Below are 23,841 nucleotides of genomic sequence, written 5' to 3' on the forward strand. Positions count from 1 at the left end.
TACAAACAGTACCAGCAATTCCAGTCATCCTGTTTTCAACATGCGCATGCAAAGTTTCACAACTGCAACAGTGTTAAACAACGTAATGAACCGGGGTTAAAACACTGTGAGTAATCTATTCTCCCGTTCCTGTTTTCATGAAAGCATGTACCTGTTTTCATGACAGCATGTACTTATCTGCCTTTCTGCTTTAGTTAGAATCACTGACATTTTAATCAGCTATATGTTTTGCTGTTGCACTAGAAGGCATTGTCTTATGGTCTTAGTTATGACAGCTGTTACAAACTTTGTCCTAGGACAGTTTTTGGATAATAGAAATCACAGAATCACAGAATTGTAGGGGTTGGAATGGACTTCAAGAGATCATTGGGTCCAACCCCCCTGCCAAAGCAGGTTCCCTAGAGCAGGTTGCCCAGGTAGGCATCCAGACGGGCCTTGAATATCTCCAGAGAAGGAGACTCCACAACTTCCCTGGAAATAGTACAGCAAAACACTGACCTATCAGGATATCAAAGAATCACTGTTCTCCAGAGAAGTGTAGTGAACAGTGGACCCAGGGGACACAAAACAATGGAGCAGCTGGCTAATTTCTCATAAAATGTAATGTGAGATCCCTCCTTGGCTAACGAGGTCCCCTGTTACTTTTTTCCCCTGTAGGATTGTTAGTTCACCACATAGAAAGGTAGTTTCTACAGCTGTGTCCATTCCTGTGAAGGAGATTTATGAAACTTATTTTCCTGGAGAATCACTTCACTGTGCAGACTCAAAACCTGAGTGTTAGTGTATGCTTTTCCTCATATCATTGATCTGGAGGAGAAATGACATGTGAAGAAATGTATTCCAAAAATGGAAAAAAAAAATATGTCAGGTTACTGAGCAAAAGTAAATATCTTCTAAGATGTGGCCCTTGTCAGTAGGTCCTTCTAGTTCAGTAGTTTCTAGTCTGAAACATCTAAGATGAGGTTCCAACATCAAACAGAAGTGCTTAGTTCTTTTTGACAACAGTGCAGCTTGCCAATTTTAAGATACAAGTTTACATTCTGGTTTACTATTGGCATATTCTGGTAGGATACAGAAAATAAAGCATAATCACAACTCTGCTGCTGAATACGTCTTCCCAAATTAAAGGACAGCCAAAAGGTTTAAAACATGTTATTCAATTCTTTGCTTCATGACTGAACCTGAAGTAATAAGGAATTAAACGCTATCTTCCTAAAATAAAGTTCTAATAAAAACAAAGTTATAATAAAAACAGAGGTATTATAAAGAGGTATCTGTGTTTTCTTCAGTTGTAGCAGAAAGAAATATGTGACAGTCAGAGAGGGTAGAAGTGAGGTAAAGAGGAAGAAAGAGAATATAGCAATCAGTGAGAGGGGAACTTTTGCTTGGCACTATCCAAACTGAGGAAGTTCAGATGTATTTTGATGTCTTTGCTGTTTCATTTGTGTCTGCTAGTATAAGGAGACCCTGCAAAGGAGTAGACTTTCTTCCTAGCTCACTAGCTGCAAATGTTAGTTCTTTTTTCTTCTTTTTTGTTCTGATGCTTTTTCAGCTTTACCAGCTATGACAGATGAAATAATATATGCCAATCTGAAATTTGAAAACTGCTATGAGCTGGATAATGTCCCAGAGCCTGAAGTTCCTAAGGAAAAAGGTGTAGTATCTATTAAGCTTTTATGATTTATTCTTGCTAATGTAGATAGAATGGGGAATACTTTTAACTTAATTGCATGCCCAATGGGCCTTTGTTAGCTTTTTTTACCCTTAGAAGAGTTATACTAGTTATACATGTGTCCTGTTTTTTGTTGCTTTCATTTCTACCTGAACTTTTCAGAGTTTGGAAGGTGTACCTCAAACAATTAACTTATTATTTAATGAAAATGTATATTTTCATTAAATGAGTTATTAAATGAGAGTTATACTAAGTTTGACAAATAGTTCTAATTGTTTAAGCCTCAAAAAGTGTTAAGTAAATTTTTAAAGTTTATCAGATCCATTTAATTCCTTCATATGCTTACATTCCAGTTTAGAAATCAAATAACTTTAATTGACTTGATTGCTCTCCTTAAGTTCTAGTCTGAATTAATGCAGTGGTCTCTGAAATGGTTATATTTATTAAAGCAATGAATGTATTTTAAATTCTGGGAGTTCTGCTTAATTTGTGTCAAATTGCTTACAAGTGTCTGTGAAGATGAGCTCTTGATTTGAATGATGCAGCTGATGAGCACAAAGGACATATAAAGTGCAAACTGTGGAGTCAGGCTCTGGGAGCAGAGTTTTACAGACAAGAGGACAAGATACTTGTGATTTAAAGAGAATTTTGTACGGAAATCTTTGTAAAATAGCAGTGTTCCTTAAGTTACAGTTTTGAATATTTCCAAAATATAATTCAGGGGCTAACAAACAAACAAACAAACAAAACAAGCATATAAACTAAACAAACAACAACAACAAAAAAAAACTTAACTGTCTTTGCATTAAGCTCTAATCTCTTTCTTTAACATCTGATGACAGCAATATCCTCACGTGTCCCCATATGTACTCCTACAGTGTCCCAGAGTGGAAAACATATATTTCATGAGAAAGCCCCATCCTGAGATGGCGCAAGCATCAAAATGGGGGAAGAAAGGAAAGAGAAAAACAAAACAAACAAACAAACAAAAAAAACCCACAATCTATAAATATATCCATTCTGGGACCACAAGAGGCCTACTGCAGAGGAAGGAGGACCTAGCCCAAGAATCATTTGGCTGTGCCAGATGTAGCAGCAGTAGTGTGAGGTTGCACAGTATTTTACATGGAACCTTTACTTAAAAAAACTCTTAAGGCAATACTTCAAATAAAACAGTCAAAGCTAAAACTACTCCTCAGTCTTACTTCATACTGCTCTCCAGAAAATATTTTGTATTTATATATGAAACCTCATGATCAGACCATAAAATCTTTCTTCTCATCTAAATGTTTCAAGGAATGTGGGCTATAACAGCTTTCAGTCTTCAGCCTGGAACTCTAGCTTTGTAGGGGTGGGAGCAATTTATTTTTGTTCTTTAACTCCAATTCATACTAGTCTACTTATAAGCCTGTCTTATTGAGTTAAATTTCTACTACTGAGACTCTCCAGATACCTAATATTCATCTTCAGAACACGTATAGAAGCACCTTGACTGTAAAAAATATATGTGCCAGCAGTCAATGTATCCTTATTTCTTGTTAGGATGTGAAAAGCATATGGTTCTCCTGTGCAGACTTTATCTCCAATTGCCTTTTATTGCTCACTGCCTGTGAGATAAGTCTTTGCAAAATAATGCAGAAGGGAAGTGTTTTTTTGTCAATGGCCTGGGTATTTCTACTTTTATACAATACTAAGTATTTATAGCCCCTCTCTAGAGTGGGGTTGTATTTTATGATGAAATGTGGGAGCCGGGAGAGAGGAAGATGTAACATATATTTAGCAAGACTTTTGTCAGTGTCTCTTGCTGATATTGTCATTTTAAAGCTGAGGAAGTAGAGGCTGGGTAGTGGGCCGTTAGGTGGGTTGAAATCTGTGTAGACTACTAGGCTCAAAGGGGAATAAATGATGTCTGAATGTCTGTTTGGTGGCTAGAAATAAGCAGAATACCTCAGGGGCTGATATTGAGACAATAGTGTTCAATCTAGAACCTGAAAAATTACACTAAGCATGTCCTCAGCAAATTTATAATGATACTAAATCAGGGGCAGTGGTTGACCAAATAAATGACAGAACTTCAATACAAAGGAATCTTGAGAAATTTGAGGACTGGGTAAACAGACACTCCATCAAATTCCACAAGATGAAGCATGAAGTTGTGCAGTGGGGCTGGACTAATCCCAGTCAGTGATACAAACTGGGAAGCAATCAGGCTGTGGAGAGCCCTGCTGGAACATTTATGGCGAATGGAGGGGTTAAATATGAGCCAGCAGTGATTTACTATTGCAAACATGCTTTCATCGTAAGCTGCCTACTGAGCTACATGAGCAGGATAATGGCCAGCATGTTGAAGGAAGTTTTTACTTCCTTAGATGCAGTACAAGCACATCGACACTTTGAATACTATGCCACAGTTCAAGACGTCTGGTATTTGAATTTCTTTCGATTGTTATAGTTCCTCAGCTTGAGTTTCTACAGTGTGAGGTCTTGTATTACATTCTGCTTGGGCTTGCTTCACCACAGATGTTGACCACAGATTGCACATTTCTCTTCATAGTTTCCACTCCTGTTCCTTCATCCTTTCAGTTCCTGTTCCTTAAGCACTTCACTGTCCAATTTTAAATCCACCTTTCTCTTTTCTAGACTAGCAATTTCTTCTCCATGTTTCTTTTTTTTTAACTGACTTTATTGTACTAAGCTTTACTGTCAAGCTGTTTGCAACTGTCCACAAAGCTTGTATTGTGGCAGACTTAATATCTGCCTTGGATTTAGTGCTTTCCCATTTTTATGAAATACTAGCTAGAAACCTTAAATACCAAGAATTGCCACAGGACTTTACTATGGCATGCAAATTTACCAGATTACCACAGAAATATATTGCACATCACAAATTGCCACAACAATGTATTACATATTTGTTTTAATCTTTCAGTAATTTGTTTTCTAAAGTTCACAATACCTTGATTTCACAGTTTATTGCCTTGTAAAGGACTGAGGCTGTCTACTTTCTCCACTGAGTTGCTGTGGTCTCTCAATTTCTTACGTTGTCTGGCCATCTACTACTGTGTGCAAAGACTCTCTGCAGCAGGAATATACTACCGTAATATAGAAAACAATGATTTATTAACTAACACATCACAAAGATCTCTGGAATTTAATGAAGCTAATGTGTGTTCACCATTCCCTTAGTATCACAATACCAATTCATGACTGAATTATTCCTAGGACTTCCCACTTCATCCCACTCTTGGTGGCCAGTAGTCCTGATTTTGATCACATTATGCCTGGCATTGCTGATGGGGCTGATGACTCTGGCAATTTTATGTAAGTACCACTGCATTTTTGTTTGCTGGGGGGCTCAAGCTACTGAATGATGTCAGATGGACATCTCCTTCAGATGCAATTTCTGGTTCAGCTGAGAACAGGTAAACCAAGACAACAGCAGGTCAGCCTTCCCAGATATATCCACTTGCCACAGCATCTTTGTTCTCTTCTAGATGTGATGAGGCTGGAAGTGAGCAATAAGGAGAGGAGGTGGAAAGAACTGGAATAGGAGATTAACTGCTTTCTGTGGCTGCCGTTGTCTGGTCTCTAAAACTGCGTTCACAATCCTGCTGTACTGACTAATGACGGGTTAATTTCCTGTTGACAAGTTCGAGTAATTCTGGATCTGAAGGGAAAGGAAAGGCTCTGTGTCACAGTAAAGAGGCTGTTTCCTTTATTTCACATCTGTAACAATTCCAGTGTGTGATCCAGAGCTAAGTTCATGTTTTTAGAAAAGAAGCAAAGTCTGGAAAACAATACCATGGAAATATATGCTAAAATTGACACTGATTTTTTTATTAATTCATGGTCAAATGAGAAATAGAATTCCACTAGTCAAACAGCAATAACTGTAGAAATACACTATGCAAATGTTCTCCACCTCAGCAGCCCTTACAAGTAACTGTTCAGGGAGGAACATCTCTCATATTGTTTATTTTTCCCTACTAACCTGCTAAGCCATTTCCTGGTGAACAGCACAGGGAGTTTTTACTGTGAGTTTCAGTTTCCAAAGGTTCCAAGGATTACAGGACACAGATTAGAGACCTCAACATGACAAAGAATGATCTGCATGCAAATTTCTCAAAAATCCTGCAAGCAATTGGAAATCAGCTATGCTTGGGAGGAAGAAAAGATCTTCAAAATAATGGTAAATTAATATGTTTCCATGAGGTTTTGCCTTTCAATATGACAGGGAAGAAAATGAGATGTGTCTTCTGTGTCTACTCAGGTCTGCCTCCCCAGGTAAGACAGGAATATCCTAAAGTCTGAGCAGATGTGTGCTGAAGCATCAGCTAAAACAGCCTGAGAGTTTGTTTACTGTCTCCTGACTGTGTCCAGTGTAGAACTGTTTGTGAAATCAGTTTGCCACAGCTCAGTTACTTAAGTAGCATCTGACAATGAGCCAGTGAGAGAAGCAGTTGCCTTCAGAAACTACATTCAGAGAAGTAAGAAATCCTGTTGTGACTGTTGAGAAGGGGGTTTTCATTTGTACAGATACTGTTCAACATACAAACTAACTGTCTAGGACTCCTGCTTAGTCAATGAAGAAAAACTGTCAGTGCAAGGATACAGTCCATTTCCTTCCAAGAAAGACAACTGAAATGACAAAAAATGTTTTTCACACCTGTTTTTTTCCATTGACTAAAATATGAATGCAGATGGGTTCATTCACATGAAGTGAAATCACCATTGCAGAATCCTGAAATAAATCTCATCTGCAATACCTGAATCTCCCTCAAGGCCTAATGAAATGAGATAGGCAGTGATTAAGTTTTCATTACTTTCATTACCCAGACCTTCTGGGACCTCACTGAGACTTTGACTGAATGAGGACAGTTGCAAACATCCCCATTCTATAGGAATTTTGTTGCCACAGGTCGAGAATGATCAAGGGCAGCCTAGGAGCAGCAATGGAGTGATGGTTTTCTTTTCCAGATCTAAACTGTGTGCTCTGCCCTACAAACTGGAATTGGCCAGGTGATGGTGATATGTGTTACTACTACTCTACTGAACAGAAGACATGGCAACAGAGTCATGGGTTTTGTTCCTCACAAAACTCTACTCTTCTGCTGGTAAAAGAGATGGCAAAGCTGGTATGGCCTGTTTTCTGACTCCTTAGCGTGAAAGAATCTGCCCTATTGCAAGAACAGCAGTGTTAGCCTGATGAATTTGGTTGAGGGCATAGACCGTGTACATTAGGACAGTCCCAGTTCTTCCATTACACAGCAGAGGGACTATGAAGTTAGCAGTTTCCTGGCACTTCACATATCATTTTTGTAAATGGCACTGTGAGCAGGAAATTTTCTGCAGTGTTTATGTTGCTCTGTGAAGGGCTAAGACATAGATCTTGTCACTGCCCCAAAAAATGCTGCCCTTCCAGTTGCTGGTGGTCAGCAACAGCACATCTTACCATGGCTTGCTGTGGTACTTACTACTAGAATAACTGGTGAAAGTAGGTTTATGTCTGTTTAGTCATTAATTTAACAAGTGTTATGGATCCTTACGAGGATTTGCTAAGATGTGAGTGTGAAAACCTCTTTCAACCTGTTCTCCCAATAGACAAAACATAGTTATCCCAATTTTGTGAAAGTTCTTTCCACCAGAGTTAGTCTCATGTTCTCAAATAAGAAGAAAACACTTGGAAATGAGTTGCTGAAGTCTGGCTTAACGTTTTAGGAAGTGAAAACAAACTTGGTTGGGAAGATAAAATGCCAGGTGTAGACTGAAATAATGTTTTTACCACAAGATTACAGCACACCCATTGGAAGTGAAGGCAGAAAATATATTCCAAGAGCTAGTGGTTAGAGCTTGGCCTGTCTGCCCTCCAACACATGACAATGGCAATTCTCCTCTTTATGAGCTGCAGGGTGCAATGTTTCCTCCAGAATGAAGAGAAAGTAACTTTATTCTCATCTTCCCAAATTGGTTACTATAAAGATCGAGAGGTGCAGTTTGTTCTACCTTTCTTAATCAGGGCACCAAGAGAGATGAAGAAAAAAAGAAAATGGAGAAGCACCCTAGGAGTGACAATGGGAAGTGAAGGAGGAGAGCAACAGAAAAAGAAAAGAAAAAATCTTCAGAGATTTCCCTCAAGTAGGAGGGAGAAAGGCAGCATCATTTCAGTTTACCTTCTTACCAGTTCTGGTCAGAGAATTTTTTAAGAAGAAAACATCACTAACTGCCTAACTGTAAAACCTCCTCTAGTTGTCATGTTTCAGCTTTTGGAAATTAGTAAATGGTGCTACAGCCACATGTAAATGTTCCACAAATCAAACCCAATAGTTCCTTGGAGCAGCTTTCCTTTCACTGATGAAAAGTGCTAAGGGCAAAGTAAAAGGGGAGGAATGACGCACAACTGAAAGGGAGAACAGCAATTCAGTATTTCTCTCAAAGGGTTTAGATCAGGTAGATAAGGGTGACATTGTCTTTCAGGATCGTAAGTGTATCTTTGTGATTAAAAATAGTTCTCCTATCACCTCTCCTTGGATAGCAGGCCTTTCCTTTAAGAGCAGAAATTGTCATGATAGGTTAGCAATTTGTCATTATTTATGTTCTTTGAGCAGTTTCCATCACGGTTTGCAACTTCTGAGACAATGTCTTGATTATCTATTTGAATTATTCTTACTCTGCATAGGAACTGGTTAAAAAATTTCCTAGAACATTCTGGCTTGGATTATCATTTAGAGCTGATAAGAAAGGCTGGTTCTGGGCAGACAACACAACTGTTACAGAAGAACAAAAGTCTTGGTAAGTTTTAAAAACGTGGGCAGATATTTCCTGCAGTACATAAATTTGGTCCTCACCCACGTGCTACTCTCACTTTTTTTAACACCAAAAAGACATAGGATAACCAACTTATATGCAATTTTTTGTGTATTCAGGGTCCTCTTTTTCCATTTCAGATTTTTCTTGGCCTCACTAGGCTAATCTAGGCACTAGTACTGGGGAGAAAAAAAGGTGCCTGACAGTTTCTATTCACAATTTAGTTTCAGACTGACCATAAATGTCATACATTTCTCTTGTATTTGATATCTTGCCTCAGTGAAGATACATGGAAAAATTCCAACAAAAAAGCATTTTGTTTTGTGTTTTTGTTTTTAATTTATTATTATTATTGTTATTGTTATTGTTATTGTTATTGTTATTGTTATTGTTATTATTTCTTTTGTTTTAATATAAGGCACCATTTATTTTCTAGAATCACCTCACTTCTGTTATTTCAGAAATACAATATATTTTTTTTTCTTGCTTTCCAGCCTGCTTTTTCATTATTGGACAGTGTCCTCTTAACTGATACCCTACACTCAGTACACAGCAGTTAGTGTTTCTTACTGTCAAGTACAGGAAAGGTTTAGAATCCAGCCTTACAGTCTACTGGGAGTGTTTGTTGGCATATTCACAACAAGGCCAGCCTCCTAGGTGTTATTGCATTATGTTGCTAAACTCTGTTTCTTTGTTGAGGTTATGCATTCTTTGTGAAAGATAAATGAGGACTTCTTGCAAAGACAGCTCTTTCTGAAAAGTGTGAAAATACACAGTTTGAATGAGATGGGATAAAATAATAAAGATTTTTGCTTCATAGGACAAATAATTTACAACGTTCCCTCCTCTGTGGATATATTTACCATCATAAAATATACAGCCGTACATGTGAAGCAGTTGATTACTATGTCTGTGAAAAGCCTGCCATCCAGTTGCAGCGACGTAACAACCACCAGCAAGAGGAATGGTTTGTCAGATCAAGAGGATTATGAGAGTTTAGAAGATATTCAACAAGGTTGATTTTTTTTTTTTTTTTCAAAATTATCACATAAGAATTTAAATATGTTGGGTCAGACCTAATACATTTTACCATTTTCATTTTCTTTCAGACACATGTAAAAATGTCTTCACATTAAGGAAACATATTGTGATGGGCTCCAGGAGTGATCCATGTCTGTTTTTTCAGGTTCAAAATGTCTAAACTATTACTCAGTTTTAGCCAACTTCAGTGATGGACAAAATGGGCAAAAGTGGTTGCCCAAGAAAAAAAAAAAAAAGCACAGTATCAAGGCAAACACATGAAGAAATTGCTCCTAGCACCATCCACTGATAACAGTCTTAATACCACTTGTTGGAACTATGTAGTTGGAACATAACACCAACTATGAGGATTAAATGCTTCCATTCAGGACACGCTTCTGAGGTCTTGTTGGTCTGACAGTACTAGGATGGAATATACAACACACAAACACAGTCATTCTCAAAGGGTGGGCCAGGGTGTTCACAAACAGTATAAATAATGGTAACTCACCATTCACTTCTCTGTGGTAACATTTCATAGCAGTTCCTTTCAATTTGTGTTGTACCTGTTCCTGTCTTTTGCAGATAAAATGCAGGCCTTCTGCCCAGTGACTTCCCAGAGTCTCTCTTGGTCTTTATACTAGGTATATGAGAAATCTGACGTAGAAGCTGTCCTGAACATGACACATCCTTTCTTGCTAATGAAAGGCCTTTTGCCATAAATAATTTGTCATAAATAAATAAATAAATAAATAAATAAGTCTGATTTTATTTTCTCTAACAGTAGAGTTACTGCAAGGTAACAGAAAAGATGTTTCTAGGATGTTTCTTCATTTGTGAGATAGGCCTAAGAGCAGACAGGACTTTGTCAAAGACAGACATGCACTTTGTCAAAGACAGACATGAGCTGAGATTGACAGCTGTCCACACAACAGGCAGCCACAGAGCTACATCGTACCTTTCTGCAGCCTTGGTCTTTCAGGTGACCTTACTTCTTGTCCAAAACCACTCTCTGGTGCAGGAACTATATTTATTACTGTAAAGGCAGCTGGGATTAGAGTAGTTTCACAGTGCACTGTGCTGCTAAAACAGAAGCAGCTAGTTTTTTCTTCTCAAAAAACAGTAACTAAAACACTCAAACAATCGATAAACAAACAAACAAAAACACTCCAGAGAAGGAGGGAAGGCAGTGTCCTACCTACAGTTGTTCACATACTGAAGTGAAAAATGTAGTCCAGCAAGGCTGAAGATGGCAAAGAACATATCCTAGTGGTGGTGAAACATTGTAGGATTTAAAGGTGCATTGTCTGACTGTATTTTACATTAAAAGAAATTTTTGCTCACAGAGGGAGAAACATTAGAAATTTTCTTATTATGTATCGGTTGTGATGGCATTTTTGAATCAGTAGTATACAGCAGTGTGTTTCACTTTTCTAAAATCTACTCCCCCTGCCTCCCAAGTGATAAACTCTAGCTATTGCAATTTACAAGGTCACGTTCTAGTTAATAGAGACATTTTGTTCTGACAGCTTTTATATAACTTTTACACATCTGTTATGTTCAAGTGTAGACCAAAACTTTCTGTCTTCATCTATCTTCCTTGTCATTTTAGTCTGAAGAAACAAGAAATTTTGCCTTCCTGGATCATTAAATGGACAGAGTGATAGTGAAACCTCATTATATTGCCTTTATTAAAAACTGTTACTTCTGTTCTTGCAGCAGAATCTATTTTAAAGGGTGGCTCTGTAATAACAATAGTAATAATAATAATTTAGCAGGCTGCTTATTGAATTCAGATCTATGAAAATAATACAGGAGAATGCCTTTTACATCCTATTTTCCCTCATGAAAATTGTGTGAGATAAAAGTTATCACAAAAGATTTTCATTCTGTGCTTGAGAAGTTGTTGCAAAGACTAAAGAGGTTACTGTTTTGGAAAACTGCAGCCTAATACAGTAGCATAGACGTATTTGATTCTCAGATGTATTTTGATTCTTGTTATCTGCAGAAAAGCTCTTGACACTAAGGTGCCAAGTCAAAATTTTCAGGGCTGATGCACAAGAATTTTTGCACCATATTTAGTATGAGGCATTCATGAGGTATTATGAAGGCATCACGAATACACACTGAATGCTACACCTTTTGTATTTGGCTGCATAGGAAAACCGATTGAAAATATCCTTTACACCCAGCTTTTCCCTCACACCTTCTCTTTGCATATGGGGAACATAACTCAAGATATACATGCAGCCAGAAGTATTTCTGTTCTGAAAAAATCTACCATCTGCACAAGAAGATAGTAAGAACAGCTCAGTCATTATAGTGTATTTCCATTCTGTTGTTATTTTGCAAACAGGAAACTCTGAAATTTACACAGGAACAGGAACAGCTACCACAGAAATTCCTCTCTTGCATTTTCCTTCTGACTCACTATATCACCACAATGTGAATCACCGTGTCTGGGCAGTTGCTCTGTTACAGAGAGTCAGGCACTGTCTGAAGACATTTAAGGTCTAGATCCCAGCACTGGAAGAAGGCAAATGACTGAGACAGAGAGTGCGGATGGATAAGCCATTTCTGCGCTGTGACTTCTGCATACCCTGCAACAGCAGAGAGATCCGCAGTGTTGCCTTGTCTTTCTCTGACCCAGGCTGAGTGGCCATATCAATCCTGTCAAGCTCCTGGTTTCACCATCCTGTCAGTCTTTTTCTTCTCTCCCCTGCACTTTGAACTTTTCTTTCTCCTTCCTTCTTTTCTTTTTCTTTTTCTTTTTCTTTTTCTTTTTCTTTTTCTTTTTCTTTTTCTTTTTCTTTTTCTTTTTCTTTTTCTTTTTCTTTTTCTTTTTCTTTTTCTTTTTCTTTTTCTTTTTCTTTTTCTTTTTCTTTTTCTTTTTCTTTTTCTTTTTCTTGTCTTTTTCTTTTTCTTTTTCTTTTTCTTTTTCTTTTTCTTTTTCTTTTTCTTTTTCTTTTTCTTTTTCTTTTTCTTTTTCTTTTTCTTTTTCTTTTTCTTTTCTTTCCTTCCTTCCTTCCTTCCTTCCTTCCTTCCTTCCTTCCTTCCTTCCTTCCTTCCTTCCTTCCTTCCTTCCTTCCTTCCTTCCTTTCTTCCTTCCTTCCAATTTCACTGCTGTATCACTCACTTCCTTTTCTTCTAAAGGGTTTCTATTGATCTCTTTCCACCTGGCAGTCTCTCACTCCTCAAAAGAGAAACCCCTGTTCCTGAAAGACGCTTCTCAGCTCCACATATTGCTTTGCTGTGTCTGGGGAGGAGCACAGCTCTTTTCTTCTAAAATATCCCACAGAAATGACTGCACACTACCCAGGATATATATATTAACTTGTAGACTTCCTACTTGCCTGCTCACAGCCCTTCTTAACACAAAAAAGGCAAACACTGTCTATCATAATCACTCAGAATTCAATGCCAAGCTACATGGAGAGCCCTGTTAGCGTTTCTTGATAAATCAGGTACTCTCTTCCACTCCACTTGTTACTTTCCTTCTAGATATGATTTGATTATTTTTCCAGATTCAGAGAGATTAGGATTTTCCCCTAATGGTCCTCTTTCTGGATCTTCCTAACTAGTTACCAGTCTAAAACTGCACAAGGAAGTTAGAAAAGCATGGCTTGACATACCATTGACAGTATCTGTAACATTTATTTCCTTGAAAGTTTGCAAAATAATTTCATTTTTCATTTCTTTCTTAATAGTATTTGGAAAATCAACCTATTGCTCTCAGTGCAGTTCTTGTGCTGTATTTGTGCACTGCTGATTAAACAGGTATCTTTCACACCATAACTCAAACTAGCAACTATTTTGAGAGCATTGTATTTCAAGGAGGTAGAAAATCCTAATGTTTGCTGTATTTACAGGATCAGATCAGATAGGTAGCTGAAGTAAACAGTCTTAGACTCCAGTCTGGAACCAAGACTCCTGGTCTTCATGTTCAAGAAGGAATTACTACCCATCCTTGACAGAATAATTTTATCTTCTTAACATGTTTTCAATGTGTTACACTTCCACTGTGGCACAGTAATCGGAACAGAGCCAGCTTCCTCCGTGGTTTCATTGAAAATGCTGAAATGTAAACCATTCCCATTGCCCCAGCTTTGGTCTTGCTGCAGTGTGCCCCATCTCCCAAGTACGTTTGTTGCAGGAAAAAAGTGTGACAAGCTGGAGATGGAGGATGAGGAAGGCTACACCACATTAAATTTACAACCACCAGCTTCAGTTATTACTCGTGTATATTCAAACAGCAACAAATATCCTGCATTTAATGCTCAAGTCAACTGTGGTACAGTAGACAGTAAGTACAGATGGAAATTATTTTTCTATCTACATCAGGATGTAACCTGAATTTACATAGTCTACTCTTAATTAAAGCTCATAGAAACAGCAGAGAGAATAATAATGAAGTCTTGTGTGCTGTAGTGTCTGATGATTAAAGATACTTTTTCTGAAGTCTTTGAGATCTATATTTACTACAGTTTTTGTTGTTGTTGTTTTGTTTTGTTTTTTTTCTATTTGCTTTAATACAGAAGACAAATGTTACCTTTATATAGTTTTTTTGCTTGTTTGTTTTCTTTTATTTTGGTTTTGGTAAGACTCATTTGTAACAGCAGGGCACTGCAAGAGAGGAAGACACTATAGTTTTATCAGATAATGCAGCCTTTGGAAATTGAAGCAGTTTCCTCAGTCATTGGAATTAGAAAACTACGCTGTTTATAAGGCCTAATAGTGAATGTAATCTCTTATGGGGGGTTATTTTTACTCATTTATGCTCAAAATTTTTCTATAAGCAGATTGAGAGTTAAGTAATGCAGTGGATTGTGTTTATGGAATATCTGAGCCCATAAAAAGGTGAGCTTGAGCACAGCTGCCGTTGCTCAGAATTTAACCAGCAGGCTTACATGTGAAATAAGTATTACTGATGCTCTTTAGGGGTAGAGTAGAGTAGTCAAAGACTAAACTCATATCAGTCTGATACTGTGATTTGTGACTGCTGTATTATACCCTTCCTCTAGACTTCTGAGATGAGTCTAGCTCCATTTATAAAGCCCTTTTAGGGAGTGGAGGACTGAAATTAGTTCCACGCTTGTCATCCTTTTCACCAAGCTAAACAAGTCCAGGTACTTCAGCCACCTCTCTTGACTATCTTGATGGTCCTCTGCTGGACTCTCTACAGTGAGCTGACAGGTCCCTTGACTGGAAAGCTCCAGTTTGGACACAGTATTCCAGATGTGGCTTCATGGCTGCCAAGTAGACCAGCAACTACTTCACTCAAACTACTGGCTACAGTCTTGCCAATACAGCCCAGCGGTGGTCAGCTCTCATTGATACAAGGGCACACTGATGACTCACATTCACTTTGTCCACCAGGACCCTGAAGTCCTTTTCAGCACAACTGCTTTTTAGCCAGTCAGTGTTCCACCTGTACTGCTGCATGGAGTTGCACTGTTAGAGGTACAGGACTTCATGTTGTTCTTTCCTGAGCTCTGCTACAATTACAGCTCATTTCTAAAATGTCTAGGACCTTGAAATGGCAGGTCTACCCTGCAGCACATCAGTCTGCAATGCAGTGTCATCTGTGGTCTTTTGAAATTGCTTTGATCAATGAGGGTTAGGACAATCTCCCTCAATTTTTGCTATGTACATGAGTTACCCAGTCTATACGGACATCTGGGCACCCCTGGAGGTTAATTCTTCTCACCTTAGAAAAGGCTTTTTCTCTGGACGTGCTAGCTCTGGTACACTGGTCTCGAAGAATAACCATTGATATATGTAACCTGAACACTAGCAAACAGATTGGGAAAAGTATTATAGAAAACTGCAGAGTTCCACTTCCCAAAAGAATTATAAATATACATGAAAATATTTTAATTGGGGGAGAGTCAGCTGTGACTTTCTGGAGGACTATATTACTGATGAGACATGGAACCCTAATAAAAATGTGAAGAAAGAGTCTGAAGAAAGATGCACAGTTTAAGGCTGAAACATTGCAAACATTTAGAAATTCCCCAATCACAGTGCCAAGAATTGATTATATATCTAACACTATATGTTGTTATGTTTTTGTTTGTTTGTTTGTTTTCCCATTTGAGGTGGAGAGGCTTAGAGCTTGTTTCATTCTTTCCAGGACTTTGGGAACTGCAAAATCTAGTCTGATCTCCTTCCTCATGATACAAGGTTTTGCTTTAAAGCATTAGAGCCTCAGTTAATGAATATTCTCAGTGGATAGACTAATATTTCTCAAAGCAAACAAACAAACAAAAAATTCCTGGAAATTCAGGACAGTGATAATAAAAACTTAGCAATAAGTAAGAAAGAAGCTCTGCATAATAGATAAATATGAAATGATTTTGTCAGAGAGGAGGCAATACCACTGTGTGGTGGTGAGAACTGGTCTTTTTGTTGCTAAATGTGTTTTTGTTGTTGTTCCAGGAGTCTCTGCCTCATCTGCCAAAAGGTGGCCAGTGGCCTTTGCTTTCTTCATTTTGAGCCTGGTGCTGCTCATAGGGCTGGTGGCCTTGCTGTTCCTGTGTAAGTACTGTGTTGTCCTGGAGTACTATAATGGGAGTGAATTTCAGCAGTACTACCACTTCATCTGCCCCTGTTGACCATTTCTGCAAAGACCTATGGAAATAGTATGGCAAGAAGAGCAATTTCCTATCAAATCTCCCCTCCATTGTGCATCTGCACAAGTCACTCCAGATGACTTTGATCTGCATTTACAATCTTTACCCCATCCACACTGTCCTCCAGAATAGCTTCCAGTTGCAACAATACTCCCATACTAACAGATGAAGCTGCATTTAGAGGAGTAAACGAGGAATAAAAGACTGCACCCTTTCTCAAATTCCTAGTGTTCATAGCTAGAAGATTCATACTCTTGGCTACACTGAATAATAGTGACCCCCTGTGACTGTTACTGGAATATTTCAGTTACCATTCCCTCTTTCTTGGATTGCATTTTTTTGTTCTGTTTTGTTTTGTTTTGTTTTGTTTTGTTTTGTTTTAGGAATGACAATTTTATGATGTAATCTATGCATCAAAGTATAGTGACTGGTGAATTTGCCCAAAGATTACAACAGATTTTCTGTATGAACATTTCAATTAACAATTGAAGGTGATGCCACATTGCATATGAAAGCAGAGATAGTCTCCAGCTTCTTTTCAGGGGAGGGAAACAGTTGCAAATGCCTGGGACACTCAGGGTGTTCTGTGGTATCACAGAAGTGTTAGCTTAGAGGCAGTTGGACTATCAGTAACCCTAGATAAAATAATCTGTAGCTTTGTCTATATTACTTTGGAAAAACTCTGGGAGTGGAGATGCCACCACTTCCTTTTCTACTGCTGCACCACACTCGTGGTGAAAAACTTTTCTTAGTGTCCAACCTGAATAGACCAAATCTCAAATTGTGGCTGACATTGCCCATTGTCATATCACTTTCTGTTGTCCAGGGCAGTTTTGCTCCCTCTTTGTAAGTGTTCTTCAGGTAGTTGTAGACAGTTATTAAATGCATATGTACTCTACTCTCTTCTCCCCTTTGAAAAACGAATGAACTGCATATGATCTACACACACAAATCGACTTGCAAATGAAACAAACAGAAATTAAAAGAATGCCCAAAGCTACAATTTAAAACTCTTTAAAGAAAGTACTCTGATAAGAATTTTCATTCACTTCAGTTTTTCAGGTTCCCAAGGATTCTGCAGGAGGAAAGAAGCTGCAGGAAATGAGGGAAGCATTGTGTTCTGAAGGGAAAGAGAACAATGGTAAAAGTGGTTATGTAAATAAACCCAAATCATCCCCTTTGAGACCCCATTGCCTGAGAGACTATACAATCACAGGGAAAATAACCTGATCACCTACTCTTTGCTATTAACTGTGATAGTATTTGAGATGTGGATATGTGCTGTTAACATGCAAAATAACTTTCACAGAGAAATAATCTTTCACAGACCCCCCAGAAGCTCAGATGATTCATGGCTACTCTTAATCTTCTTTTCCCAGACAAGCCAGCAGTTAAAATCCTAGTATTCCTTGCAGATCTGCATAATACTCTCTGTCTTTTAGAAACAAAATGTGCTCTCTGTCCAGCAAGCTGGCAAAGCAGTGGAGCTGACAGCTGCTTCTACATTTCAAAGCAGAAGAAAACATGGAAGGAAAGCCAGGAGTTCTGTTCCTCTAGAAACTCTACTCTTCTTGTGCTGAAAGATAAAGCAAAGATGGTACAGCCTTAACCCCATATATTCTTTACATCATGTGTGTTTTAACTTCAAGAAATGTGGCAGGCAGAAAATGGTTTTGTCATTTACAGTGCCTTTATTTGGTTTCTCCTGGGTCAAGTGGTCTTCCTGCAAGCTACAGGATTTTCATGTCTTGAAAAAAATTCTAAATTGTGTGTTATGAAGAATAAAAGAAAACATTTTATAAAATACCTTAATTACCTATACGTTTTCACAGAGAAAACAAATTGCATACTAGTAGCATGGAGGGGACTCCCAGAATGCAAAATACATACTTCTTGCACCAGGGGAGTTTTAGGTTAGATGTTAGGAAGAACTTCTTTACCAAAAGGGTTGTTAGACATTGGAACAGGTTGCCCAGGGAAGTGGTGGAGTCACCATCCCTGGAAGTCTTTAAAAGACGTTTAGATGTAGAGCTAAGGGATATGGTTTAGTGGGGACTGTTTGCATTAGGTTAGAGGCTGGACTCGATGATCTTGAGGTCTCTTCCAACCTAGAAATTCTGTGATTCTGTGATTCTGTTATCTCTCTCCAAAAGTTTTATTTCTGAGGGCTCCTAGCATCAAAACCACATCTACACCTGATCTAGAGTGGCTGATTAACCACTGTGTTGTCATTGATGCTGTCTTTCACCACAGTGTTGTGCAAAGTGACAATAAACAGGCTGGGTTTTGTCTTTGTGTTACACCCTTCATCAATTGACGTTAATGATGGCAGAAAGGCTAGAGTGAAGAGGATTATATTATGATGACTAAATAGGATTTAGGGAGTTAACAGTTTTGAGTAGTCTTATTTATTTATTTATTTGTTTATATTTGCTACCTAATTATAAATCTGTGATTTGTTGGCAGGACCATATTTTCACTTATTGTAAACATATACCTGGGAACTTCTGTTTCACCAGCCATGAGGCTTATACAAAGTCCAAACCTCCTTATTTGCTTTTTGCTACCTAAAACTTTTAAAAGGAAAGACAGTTCCCTGAAAATTCTTCTTTTTTCCATATGAAGTCAGTTTCAGATGGAGGTTCTCAACTCTCTTTTATTTTAAAGCATAAAGTTTGCCCATTTGGATTTTTTTTTTTTTTTAATGAAAATCAGATAGGTAGACACAGAAGTGGGGAAGTGGTTTATAATGGAGTCTATCAACACTGAAGAACAGCAAAGCTGGTGAAAGGACTAGAAAACAGGACATATGAGGAGTCTCAGGGCACTGGTGCTGTTTAGTCTGGAGAAAAAAAGAAAAGAAAAAAAAAACTGAGGAATGACTTTGTCCCTCTTAACAACTACCTGGAAGGAGGTTGCAGCAAGGAGGATGTTGATCTCTTTTCTCAGGTGACAAGGGACAAGAAGTGAGGAAACATTCTCAGATTGCACCAGGGAAGGTTTAGATTGGCTATCAAAATAAATTTCTTCACAGAAAGAATGGTTAGGCATTGGAACTGGCTGCCCAGAGATGTAGTGGAGTCACCATCTCTAAGGGTATTTAAGAGACATGTGGTTAGGGGGGCTTAGGTACATGTTTTAGTGGTGGACTTGGTAGTGGTAGGTGATGGTTGGATTTGATGATCTTAAAGATCTTATCCAGCCTAAACGACTCTATGATTCTATGATCCTGAGCTCAGAATCCTGGTCCACACTGCTGGGCAACACCTGAGCACCACGCCTTCAACACTGAATTCAAGAGATAATTTTGGTATGAAATATAAATCCCTGGGTCATTGGACCTCCAATGTCTAAGTGTTTGCTTTTTCTTCCATGTTTGGTATATGCAGCTGGAGTCAGACTGAAGCTAGCCCACGTTAAGCCACCCGTAGATTTTAGATTTTGAATGAGTCCCTAAGCATGCTAATAAGCAATAGTAAAGTATATGGATGATCTGAACAGGCTAAGATGATGAGGAACCTCTTAGGTAGCACTTGGACATGTAGGGAATGATTCAGGCTCCTAGGCATAGGCGTCTAGTGCAATCTGAGATGACCTGCATTGTCCTCTTTCACATTCAGGTAGTGCTTCATAAGGGCACGGGTTCTGGGTTTTGTCTATCAGCCATATGTGAAAACTTCAGACAGTTTAAGCCATCTCAAATGGTGTTAAAGGCCTATGTTTAGGCACCAGAATCTGCCCTCTAGGCTGGGATTCATCTCACCTAACATCAGGCATCTATATTGTAAGTGGTCTGCAACTTCAAATCTACTTTCTTAGGCTCCATTGCAGTCAGTGGGAGATCTACAATACATCTCAAGCTCCACTGGCTCTGTTGGCCATATCTTTGCAGACCTTAACTGGGGCCTTGACAGTGTTCCCATGCCTATATCTGAACTTTAGATGCATAAAGGTAGTGTAGATATCTAAAAGCAAGCAAGACAAAGCTTTTTTGTTTGTTTGTTTATTTGTTTGTTTTGTTTGTTTGTTTATTTGTTTTGTTTTGTTTTTGTTTGTTTTTGTTTTTTGTTTTTTTTTTTTTTTTCCTTTATAAGAACAGTTCTTTTGCAGATCCAGGATACATTTGTCTTGACACAGTTCGATAACTAAAGATATTTGAATGATTCTATAATCAGAGCAGTCAGCGTTGTTTCATGAAAAACAAGCATAGAAACAGTTACCTATTGAGTAAGAGTTGTTTCCTTTGGCTGCAGAACCTTCTCAGCTGGAAGATATACAGCTTGGGTTTTATTTTTGAAATATTATTGTGATGATCTTTGCATTGCTACAGGTCTCTCTGCCACAGGATTCACAGTTTTATTGGGTTGGATTATCATACAAATCTGAAAGGAATGGCTGGTACTGGGAAGATGGAACAGCTCTTTCAAGAGAAGCCAAAACTTGGTAAGCCTTCGTAACTTAAGACCAGTATGGTTCTCTCCTCTGGGCTCCAGTAAACTCCATGACATTTATGATTCCTCTTTCCCATGTTTGCCACATGTGCAGTGATGAAGGAACATGTAGATCATTTTATCTGCTATAGGACTACAAATTCCTGTCCTGTGTAAGGAACAATGAGTAACAAACTATAGCTCAGTCACAGGCCTTGGACCCCAAAAGACAACATAGTAGAAATAAAATAGCTCCAAGGGAGAAATAACTCTACATTCCAGTGGCAAATCATTATGACTACAAATCCAAATATAGAGTACATGATGTCAGTAGGACATTATTAATCCATATCTTTATATTTTCTAGGACAGTTTTATATGAACACATCTTCTGCGCTTCCATATATGGACGGATTATTTATGCCAGTAATTCCTGTTTCACAAAGCAATTCTGGATCTGTGAGAAAGGTGCTATTCATTTTGCCTGAAGAAGCACTGCAAGTAGGGATGCAGGTTCTGTCACTGTTACATATCATTTCTAGCAACCAGATGTTTTTAACATATTTTTATTTTAGTTTGTTTATCATACAGCTTTCTCAGAACAGTGATCCAAATAGGTAGATTAGTAGAGACAAAACTTTCCCTTTGCCTGCATTTTGTCTCCTAGGCTTATGAATGAGAGAAAAAATCTACAAGCTAAAAGCTTAAAACATAGGAGTTACTTTTAGAGTTAGCTACAGTCAAGAAATGATACTTGCATGACTGTCTAGAAGGTCAACCACACATTTTCTTAGATCTCTATATTTTTTAAACCTTTCTTTCCTCAGCATTTTACACCTGCCAGTCATAAACCACTCCAACTACATTCTTGATGATTTTACCCACTGAATTACTGTGCATACTAACTAGTACACCCATAAGCCTTTTTTTGACCATTTTGCCTAGTCATGCCCTCATTCCTAAATCTGTTCTACCAGCTCTTCCCCTTTTTGAGATATAGGAATAGAGAAAGAACACAGATATCTATTTACCCATAAAATTCTCTTTGCATGTGTACTGATATTTATAGAAACAAAAGGACATTTGTTAGAAGAATACAGGGAATCCCTGGAAGCAATCTCTTTGAAAAGTGGAGCTAAATGTCATAGTGAGAATAAAATATTACCCAAATATAAATTCAGTGCTACTGTAAATATAATTGCTATACAAAAACAAACAAGCAAACAAAAAAACAGCAAGGATAGCAATGATGTGCTCCATTCAGAGCTACATTCAATGAGAGCTCAAGCTAATGTGCACAAATTTTACTTATGTTCTTGTTTTATCTACATTGTTTGGGAATTCTGGAGCCCAAGGAACATACTGCGTGACATGTATTATCAAAGTACTTGTCATACTTCCTAGAATAAAATGAAATCTCTAGATTTCTCAGTGTAGTTTCATTGCATGAGTTCTTTGAAGTTCTGTGTATGGAAATAGGCATCTGTTTAGCATCACATATACAAACTTTCCTTGTATATATATGTATATACACCTTGTATGTATGTATGTATCTATATGCCTTATTTGGAAATTTCCCTGAAATAAATTTTTAAAAAATGCTTTGTCATTAATATTTATTATTTAATTTGAAAATGATCTTAAAGACTGAAGTAGTTCCTTAGTTAAACAAGCAAAAAACCCTCTACCTAATGTGCTGAAAGATGTTTGTGAACTGAATAAATTCACCATATTCAGTAGGGCCAAGTCCCAATTTATCGGTACTAGAGGTTTTCAAGATTATTCTGTTCTGTGATTCTGTTTTACGAGCTAACAGCTGAACTAACTAGAATTCCTTACCATTGCAATAGGAAGTGCATGCCTGAAAGTAAGATACAATGTTTCATCTGGTAGATAGGGAGCTAGTAGGTGGGGACAAAGAGTGGAATAAAGCCCTCATATTCCATGAGGAAATGGTTAGCAAACTGCTTATCCACTTAGATGTATGCAAGTCTACATGTATGAGGACAGATTGGATCCACCTGAGGGTACTGAGGGAGCTGCTGGAAGTGCTTGCCAAGCTGACTTCCATCATTTATCAGCAGTCCTGGCTATCAGGGGAGATCCCAGTCAACTGGTGGCTAGCAAATGTGACACCCATCTACAAGCAGGGCCAGAAAGAGGATCTGGAAAGCTACAGGTCTGTCAGTCTGACCTTGGTACCGGGAAAGCTCATGGGGCACGTGATCTTGAGTGCCATCACACAGCACTTACAGGACAACCAGGTGATCAGGTCCAGTCAGCATGGGTTTATAAAAGTCAGGTCCTGATCAATAGACCTGATCTACTTCTACAGCAAAGTGATGCACTCAGTGGATGACAGATAGGCTGTGGAAGTGGTACCTAGACTTCAGTAAGGCTTTTGAAACCATTTCCGACAGCATTTTCCTGAAGAAGCTGGCTGCTCAAGTCTTGGATGGGTGTACGCTTTATTGGGTTAATAATTGTCTGGGTGGCCTGGCTTGAAGAGTCATGGTGAATGGAGTTAAATCCAGATGGAGATCAGTCACTAGTGGTGTCACCCAGGGCTCAGTACTGGGGCCAGTTCTCTTCAATATCTTCGTCAGTGATCTGGACAAGAGGATCAAGTGCACTCTCAGTAATTTTGCAGATGACACCAAGTTAGGTGCAAGCGCTGATCTGCTCGAGGGTAGGAAGGTGCTCTGCACAGGGATCTGGATAGGCTGGACTGATGGGCCAAGGCCAACTGTATGAAGTTCAACAAGGCCAAGTGCCAGGTCCTGCACGTGGGGCACACAATCCTGTAGCAGTACTACAGGCTGGGAGATGAGTGGCTGGAAAGCTGCCTGGCAGAAAAGGACCTGGTATATTGGTCAATAGCTAGCTGAATGTGAGCCAGCAGTGTGCTCAGGTGACCAAGAAAGCCAACAGCACCTCTGTCTTGTTCCCGCGGATTCATACTTACTTTCTGCCAGTGCTGGTTAGAGCACTGGAGGCAACTAACAGAAACTGTAATAAGGGAAATCCTAATAAGACATAAGGAGAAAATTCTTCACTGTGTATGTGGTCAAACAGGAATGGGTATCCAGGAAGTCTTGGAGATCTCCATTCTTGAAGACACTGTGAATTTGACTGGACAAGTCCTTAGAATCATAGAAACACAAGGTTGGAAAATACCTACAAGATCATCTACTCCAGCTGTCCTTCTATCACTAATACTACCCACTAAGCTATTAAATCATATCTCGTAGCACCTCATCCAGGCGCTTCTTGAACATCACGA

General features: G+C 38.5%; 2 protein-coding genes across 2 annotated transcripts; both read left to right on the plus strand.

Moving 5' to 3' along the window:
* The first annotated feature begins 1,389 nt into the window (after window positions 1-1,389).
* LOC137841092 (C-type lectin domain family 12 member A-like) lies at window positions 1,390-10,256 on the plus strand. Its single transcript, XM_068653570.1, has 7 exons — window positions 1,390-1,654; window positions 4,895-4,993; window positions 5,718-5,861; window positions 6,650-6,807; window positions 8,349-8,461; window positions 9,297-9,491; window positions 9,586-10,256. Exons 1-6 carry the CDS (start codon window positions 1,564-1,566, stop codon window positions 9,466-9,468), a joined length of 777 nt encoding a protein of 258 aa, XP_068509671.1. The 5' UTR covers window positions 1,390-1,563; the 3' UTR covers window positions 9,469-9,491; window positions 9,586-10,256.
* A 3,091-nt stretch (window positions 10,257-13,347) lies between these two features.
* Window positions 13,348-22,159, plus strand: LOC137841085 (natural killer cells antigen CD94-like). The gene is made up of 6 exons (XM_068653557.1): window positions 13,348-13,799; window positions 15,935-16,033; window positions 17,183-17,269; window positions 17,571-17,725; window positions 20,459-20,571; window positions 20,926-22,159. Exons 1-6 carry the CDS (start codon window positions 13,568-13,570, stop codon window positions 21,044-21,046), a joined length of 807 nt encoding a protein of 268 aa, XP_068509658.1. The 5' UTR covers window positions 13,348-13,567; the 3' UTR covers window positions 21,047-22,159.
* The last annotated feature ends 1,682 nt before the right edge of the window (window positions 22,160-23,841 follow it).

Source organism: Anas acuta, chromosome 1, assembly GCF_963932015.1.
Source record: "Anas acuta chromosome 1, bAnaAcu1.1, whole genome shotgun sequence".
NCBI classification, from domain to species: Eukaryota; Metazoa; Chordata; class Aves; order Anseriformes; family Anatidae; genus Anas; species Anas acuta.

Coding starts and splice junctions, on each gene's coding strand:
- LOC137841092 (XM_068653570.1), top strand. CDS start 1,564: ATGACAGATGAAATAATATATGCCAATCTGAAATTTGAAAACTGCTAT. Junction 5,862..6,649: donor AAAAGATCTTCAAAATAATG/GTAAATTAATAT, acceptor TTTCTTTTCCAG/ATCTAAACTGTGTGCTCTGC. Junction 6,808..8,348: donor TAAAAGAGATGGCAAAGCTG/GTATGGCCTGTT, acceptor TACTCTGCATAG/GAACTGGTTAAAAAATTTCC.
- LOC137841085 (XM_068653557.1), top strand. CDS start 13,568: ATGCTGAAATGTAAACCATTCCCATTGCCCCAGCTTTGGTCTTGCTGC. Junction 13,800..15,934: donor CAACTGTGGTACAGTAGACA/GTAAGTACAGAT, acceptor TTGTTGTTCCAG/GAGTCTCTGCCTCATCTGCC. Junction 17,270..17,570: donor TGAAGGGAAAGAGAACAATG/GTAAAAGTGGTT, acceptor TCTGTCTTTTAG/AAACAAAATGTGCTCTCTGT.